Source organism: Chelmon rostratus, chromosome 21 (assembly GCF_017976325.1).
Source record: "Chelmon rostratus isolate fCheRos1 chromosome 21, fCheRos1.pri, whole genome shotgun sequence".
Classification (NCBI taxonomy): Eukaryota; Metazoa; Chordata; class Actinopteri; order Chaetodontiformes; family Chaetodontidae; genus Chelmon; species Chelmon rostratus.
Window position 1 is genome coordinate 703,899 of NC_055678.1, and position 10,447 is coordinate 714,345.

At 46.6% G+C, this 10,447-nt stretch overlaps 1 protein-coding gene across 2 annotated transcripts in view; it reads right to left on the reverse strand.

Moving 5' to 3' along the window:
* The window catches only part of myo1d (myosin 1D), a 94,199-nt gene extending 84,526 nt beyond the window's left edge, over positions 1–9,673 (reverse strand). For both annotated transcript variants that reach the window (XR_006007871.1, XM_041962107.1), the window contains exon 1: positions 9,236–9,673. Coding sequence is in view for 1 of the 2 variants with exons in the window: in XM_041962107.1 (XP_041818041.1) it covers positions 9,236–9,330 (95 nt within the window). In the remaining variant the exon portion in view is untranslated. The remainder of the gene's footprint in view (positions 1–9,235) is intronic.
* Between the last annotated feature and the right edge of the window lie 774 nt (positions 9,674–10,447).

A 10,447-nucleotide genomic window follows, 5' to 3' on the forward strand; every position in this document is an offset into this window, starting at 1 on the left:
GAAATACAATGTCTTCTGAGGAGTGCATCATCGTTTTCTGTCCTGATGACTCAGGCTTCACTAACCATCTATTATCTAATGACTGAAGGCTGTGTCCCACTTTCCTGCCCTTTAATGATGCAGCGTCGGCCTGACAGTAAATGATATGATGCTGTCGAGTCAGAAGAGGCAGACATCCCATCTGTCAACGCAGCAAAAAGCCAGCACACGAGGCTGTGACACAAACACACAGACACCGTGGTTCCCTCCACTCGCTCCATCGCTGCAACAAGCAACAACATCTGAGGCTGCGTTTACCTCGAAGGCTCCACTCAACGCTCGCAGCAACAACAGATTACGTCATCAAGTGACTTGTGTGTTAAATTACATGTAATTTAAGGTTGCCGTGGTGAACCAGCTTCACGCCGTGCTCGGATATAAAAATAGACAGAATCTGTTTATCTGCAGGACTGAGTTATCTTTATTAATGGTGGATTAGTTTTATTAGTCTCATGCCTGTCAGCACTTAACATTCTGTGAAATTATTACGATACTGTGACGAGTATCTTCCAGTGAAAATGGACCCTGGTGCAATGTGGCAGCTCTTTTCAGCCATTTTTAATGCTTCGCTCTCTGTAAACCTCTGGTGGAGTCTACCTGACGAGTGCAAACGCAAACAGCATTCAGCCACAAATAACATCAAAAACTGGCTCTGACTTGACTCTTCTGACTCTGATTACTACCTCACTCTTCTGTTGTTTATGAGTTCAGGTTTGTCAGATGCATGACGTGCAGCAGGTGGACACGATCAGCTGCACTGAACATCAGCATGATTATATTAGATGTGATTTTCAAACCTCGTGACATCGAGTGATACTGAAAGTCCGTCCCAGGTCAGACTGTGTGGTGACGCGGAGGTGCAGCTCGGTGCGTTCAGACTTTTCATTAACGGTGACAGGAAATTATTTAGCATCAAAATAATGAAAAGAACAGATGAAGTTAAATTATTAAAGTTTATTCACTTTACGTTTAGGGACTTCCTTCCTGGATCATCTGCTGTTTCCTGTGTTTTCCTGGGAATTAAACTTTATTGTGAAAATCATTCAGCTTTAAGTTGGTCTGTCCTGCTTTGACTCTGCAGGACTTTTTCCAGCTGCAGCAGGAAAACAAGAAGCACGCTCAAAGACGAAGCCGTGGGGCCGAGCATGTGTTCTCCCCTCCACACTGCAGGACGCTCCCACGGGGCCGGCGGGCCTGGATATTTAGTGGAAATGGGAGCCATGTGTAAACAGCCTGGCTGCAGATCAGATGGCTGACCCTCCTTTCTTTGCTGACTGGGATCGCAGCCATCCACCACACCCCCTGTACACACACAGATATACCACCACCCGGCTGTTACTAGAACAGAAAGGGCAATAAAAGCTTTGTGGTGAAAGCGGGAGAAATGAAGGGTGGGGTCGTGGTGGGGGTTTTGGGCCTGGCTGCGAGCCGCATGCAGAACCTGTTTATGCTCTAACACACTGGCCAGCGGCAGCCGATGTAAAAATCACAGCGAGCTCGGCTATGAAAGGACGACTGGACGGATTTGGGGAAAAAGAGAGCGAAGAAAAAAAGAAAAGAGCCAGACATTACTCAACGGCTATTTCAGGAAGGATTTGTATCAGGGCTAAAAGAAGGACGGGAAGAGCACAAAAACAGACAGATGGACAAAGAGTAACAGCGAGAAGAGACGTGGGAGGGACACAAAGGGATTAATAACTATACAGAGCAAGAGCGCAAGTACTCAAAACCTCAAGTACACAGAAGACCACGTAAAAGTACTCCATTACAGGTGAAAGTCCTGCTTCTGTTAAAGTACTTCGTCCCTGTGACTGATGAATGATCACATATTACATCGCTGCACCTTACAGGGCTGCAACTAAAGCTTATTTTCACTGTCCATCGATCTAAATATCCACATTTAAGAAGCTGCAATCAGAGAACTGAAGGTTTTTTCTTCAAAAATCACTGAATTTAATGAATTTAACAATTAATTGAACTAATTATTTAATTGTTGCTGCTCTAATGCACATGCAGTAAACAATCCAGCCCAGTGTGTGTGTGTGTGTGTGTGTGTGTGTGTGTGTGTGTGTGTGTGACAGAGACTGTGAATTGATGTGAGGCGCTGGCTGTGAAAGTGAGTCAGCTGTACACACGCACACACCACACACACACACACACACACACACACACACACACACACACTGCGGCTCAGCTCCAACAGGTGGACAAGAGAACAAAACAGTGCTGAAGGAAGCAGAGGATGACATCACACACACACACACACACACACACACACACACACACACACACACACACACACCTGAGTCATTCGGGATTCCCCTAAAGGACGCCATGCAAGCTGACTCCTGAAAAACTTAACGCTCATTATTTCAGTGAATGAGGCTCAGAGGGGAGATAAGAGTGTCGTATGAACGCATCATGTCTCGTGTGTGTGCACGTGTGTGCACGTGTGTGTGTGTGTGTGCGTGCTGGACAGCGAGGCTTCTGGGAAGTTGTGTCTGGGTTTAATGTTGCAGAGGATGCAGTTGGTTGGTGGCTACATTACCCACAATGCAGCTCAACCACCAACTGTTCAGATGGAGATGTGGGTGTGTTATGCTAATGGTGGCTAATGTAGCCCGAGCTGCTAGCCTGTAGCCTACAGAGGTCTGTTAACTCACTTCTTTCTAACTCCACACACTTTCTAACTTCTGGTCTTCATACACAGCCGTCATGGACTCATGTGACATCACTTGAGGCAGTTTATCAGTGGAGCCACAAACGACCTGATACAGCTTTTTCACATATGTACATATGTGATATATACAACACCTGTAAACGGACTTTTAACCTTAACAAAATACACAATTTGCAACACTGCACAAAATAAATGTAGATCATTTAATGTGACTGAAACAGAGCAGCCAATCAATGGATGTGGTGAGACTGTTTCCTTCTGCTTCCACACTTTACATCAGAAAATAGCTCATTAAAGACTAAATTAACAATAACCTGACCCCATTCAATGCCTGATACTTGATGCTTGATGGGTCAGCACTCAAGAGATACTGAGGTTTGACGTCTTAATAAACCCTGCATCTCATTCTTACTGCAACTTAAAAGACCAGTGATGAAATACACGACGTATACGTGAGACACACGTATTACTGCCTGTAAGAGAAATAAAGCTATAAGAGAAAATGAATGGCAGTGGCCAAATGAAACTGCAACACAAAGACACTAAAAAAAGACTGAAAAGCGGTGAAAGCCTGTGCTGAACGGCCTCCCGCCGACCCCGCCTGCCGGCTCAGGCAGTCCACAAATGAGACGTCTCAGAGAGCCGGCGAACTTATTTTAGAGGGAATAAAGCTGCACAAGCACAGCCCCTGTTTATGTAAGGACGGTAATGTGTTTCAGATTACAGACGGTTGTATGGAAATTCTTGTGGCGAGACTGGACTTTTCACTGCTGGAGGGGAGCGCGCCCGCGAGGCTTTTCTCCAGCAGGCTTCAGTGAAGCCGTCAGTTCAGGGCAGCCGGCTGGAAATCTCCTGGGAACGTCAGTCTGAAGCAACACTGGCACAGGAGTCTTCATCGAGTTTTGACTACTAAAACATAAAAGAAGCTTATTCTGGGAGCCATCTGCCTCACATCCTGCAGCTCAAAGCCTCGGACTGGAAGTGACGCTGCCTGTCCAGGCGAGGCCGAGAGCTTCTGTGCAGGACGTGAACGGGAGCGGGCTATCTTAGCATTCATCTATAAATATTTCTCTTCCCGTCACTGACCACCACTAAGAGGAAAAAACTTTAATAAGCGGGTTGGGATTAAATATTCTTTGAGGCATTTGCTGCACGGCGTCGGCCATTTTCATCTCTGCCGCAGGGCATGAACAGAACTGCGTGTTCTGCACATGGACTTTGGTTTTATTACTGAGGAATGAACAAAGGCATGAAAAAGCAAATATGTGAGCTCTCAGGAAAGGATGGTGGGCTAAAAATGGGCCTACACCAAATATGCCAATACTTTTAACTTTAAAAAGGAGGCTGTGACAAAATAAACACGAGCTGGGACATAAAAACGTTGTCAGTGCAAACCAGCTTTGACTAAAAAGAAAGCTTTATTCACTCCATATCTTGGAGGAGGAGTTAAAAGTCTGACCCTTGACTCTTCCTGGCAAGCCTTACTCTACCTGAGCCACGTGGGCACTTTGATCCCTCTGTTTGTTCTGCAGGAGAAACACACCACACCTCTTCTAGCCTACCTGCAGCTACAGCGGTGGAGACAGGAGGAGCTTTGTTCCTTCAACAGCACATGAAAATAATTTGCTCAGTAATTTCACGGTCAAATGCAGGAAACACCAGAAATAGAGCCACAGCTTTAACTTCAAAGGTTTGAACTGCAGGTTATGTAACTCTTCAGAGGATGTGTCGGTGCGACCCAAGAATAAAAGCCTCACAGTTTTTAATTTGAAATACATGCGCCTGTCTGCTGCGCCAGGACGAGGAGCTGCAGGAAACAATGAAATGTGAGGAGCGAAGGGAACGGGAAATGCCAGCCTTCCTGCCTCGTCGGCCTGCTCCGCATTATTGGAGACTTCCGGTTCAAAGTCCTCTTTAGCTCCCCGTGGATGGGTTCAAAGGTCAAATCACTCGGAGCAGTTCGGACTGCCAAACGGAGTTTCAGCCCAATATTTTGTCTTCTTCAGACGTGATATTCCAGAGATTAAATCATGACAATGATTAATTCTAGCCTGCTGGAAAAACACAAGACAGGAAGAAGAGGCTTGTGCCAGACAGCGGTGCATACCACAGCTGGGTGATTCAGACCTTCAGGTAGTGCACGTATCTGGACTCTGATTGTGTTTAGCGATGGCACAGCAGCCCCACCCGTCATGTACTCCAGCACCATTAAACTAACATCCAGCCCTGTGAAGCTGCGACCGTCAGGTTCCTCTGGACCGATTTTCATTCATCCGCACATAAAAAAGTGCAGATTTTTCTATCTGGAATATCAGACACTGATTTGAAGCAGAGTTAAAATGCTTCTGTAATTATGTGGAAAACACGGAGCAGTGGTGCAGGAATGTTTTTTTCCTGGATTCCTCAGAGCAGACCAAACAACGCTGCCTTATAAAGACTTTCAGCTGCAGGCACACTGCGAGCTAACAGGCTAACGATCAGGCTACATGCAGACAGCCTCTGCTCACTGCTGTCAGTCTCAAACTGCTTCCTGTCTGTGCTTCGTTTTTATTCAGACAGGTTAAACAGGTCAGGCAGTACCAGGAGATCCACGTGGACGCCCTCAGGACATCCCTCCTGCTGTCAGATCCTGTCACTCCTCAGCATGTCTGACTTGTGGCCTTCCTGTGGGCATCAATTAAATATCAATTTCCAGAAGCAGTTTTAAAGAAATGTACTGCGATACTTTAACTCCCTTCAGTCTCAAACCTGCTGTATTTTCCCATCATGAGTCATTTTAATCACACATCAGCTGATTCTCCTACATCCACATGTGTTGGTCCAGTGGGCTGTCGCACACTTTCAGTCCAGGAAGTCTTATCTGCTGGCTGGTCAGTTCAGGCAAAATTCCCAAGACCCTGCAGGAATCTGGCCTGAACTTTTATCCTAGCAGACATCTCCACAAGAGCCTGGGCATCTGCGGGGCTCTATTTAGAGACTGGGAGGCTCTCCGGAACAGGTCACACAGTTCAACCTCAAGTCAAACAAAGTAAATGTCAACTTGAACGACCATGCCCGGCCACGCTGACGAGAAACAAGCGATCTTTTCCAAATCACGGCTCGCACGCGGCCACCGGAGGACGTGATTACCGACTCAGCACGGCAGGGGTTTAATGACGCTGAATGAAGGACGGCTGCACACCAGAACTCAGCTTCTGACCCACTTTAAATCAAGATATTTGGGGATTTTCACAAGTTCTGTAAAAGCAAACAATGTGTGCTTGTCAATGGGCGAGTCTGATGCAGCGCACACAGAAAGCCCCTCCAGACTTTAAATAAATTCATTCTGTTCAGCGGGTCTGGAGCTGAGCTTCTTCATCACACCAGGCTTTCTACTGCGAGGCTCAGCCTGGAGAGACGTCCACACGGGCTCCAGACCTACCACCTAACTGGACCAGGACAAACCGGGACCGTTAGATGCCTCAGGTCCTTTGGATCCCTCCCCTCCTTCCACTGGAGCCCACTCGAAACGCACTCACATGCATCAGACTGCGGGAAAAGCAGCAAAAAGGAAGCACTCCTGGCCGGTCACACCCTCTACAAATAACAATCTGCACACGCCATCTCCGGCCCGAGCTGTCTCGCTGGAGGGAAAACAAGCAGACAGAAAATGGGAGAGAGTTGGGAAATGAGGCCTGGTGCTGTCTGGCTGCTCTCAGGGTTTCTCGCCTGGCTGCCGGAGCTACTGAACGCACCGCCGCAGCTCATCTAATTTAAGAGGTATGGCTACGAAAACACTGCAGAGCAGAGCGGCTTCGTCCTCCACCAAACATGCACACTCGTGCACCTGGCTCTGTCCTCTGAGACGTCTCAGCTGGACAGTTTGATCTGCAGGTCGTTTTCTCAATTAAAGGACTGCAATTTCTCAGCTTGGGATAAATAAAGTACATCTATCTATCTATCTATCTATCTATCTATCTATTGGTCTAAAAACCAGCAGAAAACAGTGAAAATGGCGAGTGAAATTTCCTGGAGTCCAACGTAACAACAACAGTTAAGAAGTTGGAAACATCGAAAGTTTGTTAGCTCTGTGTGAAAAATGACAATTATCAAAACAATGCTAATATAATCAATGAATCAACGAGCAAAGTTATCAGAGGCTGGGACCGAAACTTAAAGGGCCAGAGTGTAAGATTTAGTGGGATCTACTGGCAGAAAAGAGAACTTATTAGTGTATAATCACCTGAAAATAATAATGCATGTTTCTACAGTGGCCCAGAACGGACAAACCAAACACTGACGGCCACCGTAGGTTCTCCTGCGCAATCTGCAACCTCACCACTAGATGGCAGTAAACCCTGCACACTGGTGCTTTAACACATTGAGCGCTGACCAAAACATCTCAATAATGACAAACAGAACACATGAACCTCATGCAGCTGAAGCTAGCTTTGAAAGCTTTGTCGGGTCTCATCTGCATCTTCTTCGTTTCCATATTTCTTGACTGTTCTGTGCTGCTGCTTGTTTTAACGCTCGTGATGAAGAGGAACACCTCTGAAAACTGGAGGGAAACCTGTTAAAGGTGCAACAAACCAGTTTAACTTTCAATATTTCAAGCAAGCAAGTGGTGGACTGACCGGCGCCACCACCAGGTTCATTTCATAGCTGCTCTTTGATTTTATGACCTTCACTTCTCACCGATCCATCTTCCTCATTCATATATATTTACAGGGACTTTAGATCATTATGAAATACAAACATCTCACAGCTGAAGAACTAACAATTAGAATAACTTCATAGTTGATTTTACTGAATAATTTCGCTTCAAACAACGTGTTTATTCTCCATATTTGACTCACATGCAATTTAATATCAGCAACATTATTCTTATAATAATATATATAATAATCTTGTACATGATGTGTGTGTGTGTGTGTGTGTGTGTGTATAGTTGCTTTTTATTTTTTATCCTGTGCTTTCTGCTTCTCTTTGCTGTAACAATAATTTAATTTCCTCATCTTGGGATTAATTAAGTTTTATCTTATCTTATCTTATCTTATCTTATCTTATCTTATCTTCCTGCACTTTAAGGCCTGTAAACAAAGCCTTACTGTATCTGCTCTGACGACAAGAACTTCTTCTTCTTCTTTCACATATTACTAAACTCTCGTCTCCAAGCATGAATTAAGCCCACAGACGCTGCCTTTAAGGTGTCAGCAGTTACACGAGCGAGGGTCCACACGCTGTCTTACAACAAGCGGATGAACATCTCGATTCTGTTCGTTTATCAAAGCGAAGGCAGAGAAGGAATCACAGACGTTTGGCTGAGGAGGTCGTTGCTTCTTGTAAGCATAAGTCAGCTCTGTAGCTCACTGCACTCGGCCACAGCGGGGAAACCAAGCATCCTGCAGGCCAACAGGAGAAACCCGCATCAGTTCAAGCCTCCAAATATTTATTATACGAGTCATCGCTGGCAGCGTGTCGGGAATACTGTCGATTTCACTCCACTGAGGAGTCAGAACAGGGAAGTTTCCCCTCCGGTCATCAATGAAACCTTATCTCATAGATTAACTGTGACCTCGAAGAAACAAAGCAATGACTTATTCACTGGTCCATCACGCCTCCTTTTCCAGGCCTCTGAGACAGACTTAAAGGTGTGATCACCTGTAAACCAGACTACTTCAGGGTTTTTTCAGAATAAAATCAACCCCACACCACAGAGAAAAAGACTTTCTGCAAATCAAAACAGCTCACACAATCTATTTTCCTCCTCTATGAGTTGAACCAGCTCCTGAACAGTCTTTGGCTTTTGGTCTGGATCCATGTGGGTTTGACGATGTTTTCAGACCACTTTTCTTCAAACCTGAACGGTAGCTTGTTTTTAATGGCGTTAATGAGGCGCCACAACTTATTCTTGTGTGATAAGCCCCAGCTCTGTCACCTGCCACCGTGCAGCCCCGACTGTGATCATGTCCTAATAATGATGTCCTCTGCACACCTGTCCTGCTGGGCAGCTCACTGAAAGCTCATGTCTGGGATCAGTTTCATTACAGAAGGTCAGAGGTGAGGGAAGGAGATAAGGACACAGTTAGCTGCTGCCTTCATTCACAAAGCCAGCCTGACATCCTGCAGGACACCTGGACGGAAGGCGGTGGGTGTGCAGCCTGGGTGGGGCCACCGCCTGCATTTCTCAAAGGGAATTACCGGTTTGATGGAGTGAATGCACCCCAGCCAGATGAACACAAATGACTTGTTGTTGCTGCACTAACAAACACAGGTGCGGTGCCAAATTCACCTGAGTGACACGTTGAGTTGTTCTGCAAGTTCTGTTCATTCATGGTTCATCAGTGGGGAGCAACAGGTAGCACCTGTCCAGGCGGTAAAAGTGACAACTGGACACATTTCCGCTTTGAATTTGGTCAGAAAGTGTCCTCAGACCTGATGAGACGCGTGTTCTCAGTCAACCTTTACTCTCCTGGACACGAGCGCTCCTGCGTGGATTTACAAAGGTGAATGGCGGCCGCAGGGCGGACTTACCTGAGCTTCAGGTTCGCCATGAACTCGTCCATAGACACGTTGTCCAAAAGCACAAAATCCGCTTTTCCAAACTCCAGGCTCTCGTGCTCGGCCATGACTCGACCTGTCTCTTCCTGAAGCGCGTGCAGAAATGAGGTTAACGGCTGGCTTTGAAGTGCCGACGGAAGGTGAACATTGGCGGGCTCCTCGAGCGCCTCCTCTCCTCAGTGGACGGCCGCGAGCTCGATGCGCATCGTCCGTGCCGAGAAAGTCAAAGTGTGGTTTCACTCATGGCCCTGAACCTGGAGAGTCTGGAGCCTGGACGTGATGAGAAACGTTTTTCTCTCAAAACTCCTGCTTTTCTGTTGGAAAGAGAAAAAGATCCCTACACCTCCTCATGTCCGCACACTTTCCAGCGGAGGCCGACAGACCTGGTCCCGTTACACCGTGTGCCAGCTGCGTCCGTTTTCCTGGAGTTTGTCTCCTGTCGTCCGGACCCACCGTCCACCAATCGCGTTGCAGCCGCCTCTGCGGGCCCCGCCCCCTCCGTGCCCGGGCCACGCCCCCGGCCTGTGGAGAGGTGTTGGTCAGACGCTGGCCCCGGGGCCGCATAGCTGAGGAGACCGCAGCTCGCTGTGTCTCAGTCATACTTCAGCGATGACGGGGCCCCCTCCGCCTGGAACCGGCGCGCCGGGCCCACTTCCGTTCCTCTGCTACCATAAAAGGAAAAACGTGGGTTCAGAGTTTACTTGATGGGATGTGAATGAATGAAGGTACTGAGAATGATCCTGCAGAGACCTTCAACCATCTGTGTCACCTCCTCTTCACCGAGGCCTCCTGTCTGAAATACCACCAACACACCGTCACCGCAGCGCCACCAGGCTGACACTGGTGTTACTGCGCCACCTTGTGTCAAACAGAGGCAAGTGCCTGTCCGACCTCGAGTTACTCAGTTTAATATTATATATATCATATAAAACAGACAAAACCAGAAAAAGCGGCTCAGCTGATTTTCTGTTAATTATGTAATCATTTAATCTGTTGGTTGTTTAAGGCCGACATTAGATAAATAACAAAAACTGAGAATTAGAGTGAAATCAAACCATATTCTGCCATAATCACATGAAATACTGAATTCATGATAATATAAAAATAAATAATAAAATGTTTGGGCCAACATGAAACTTATTTCCACATTTCTTGGAAATCTAAAATTATTGTTTTATTCAAATA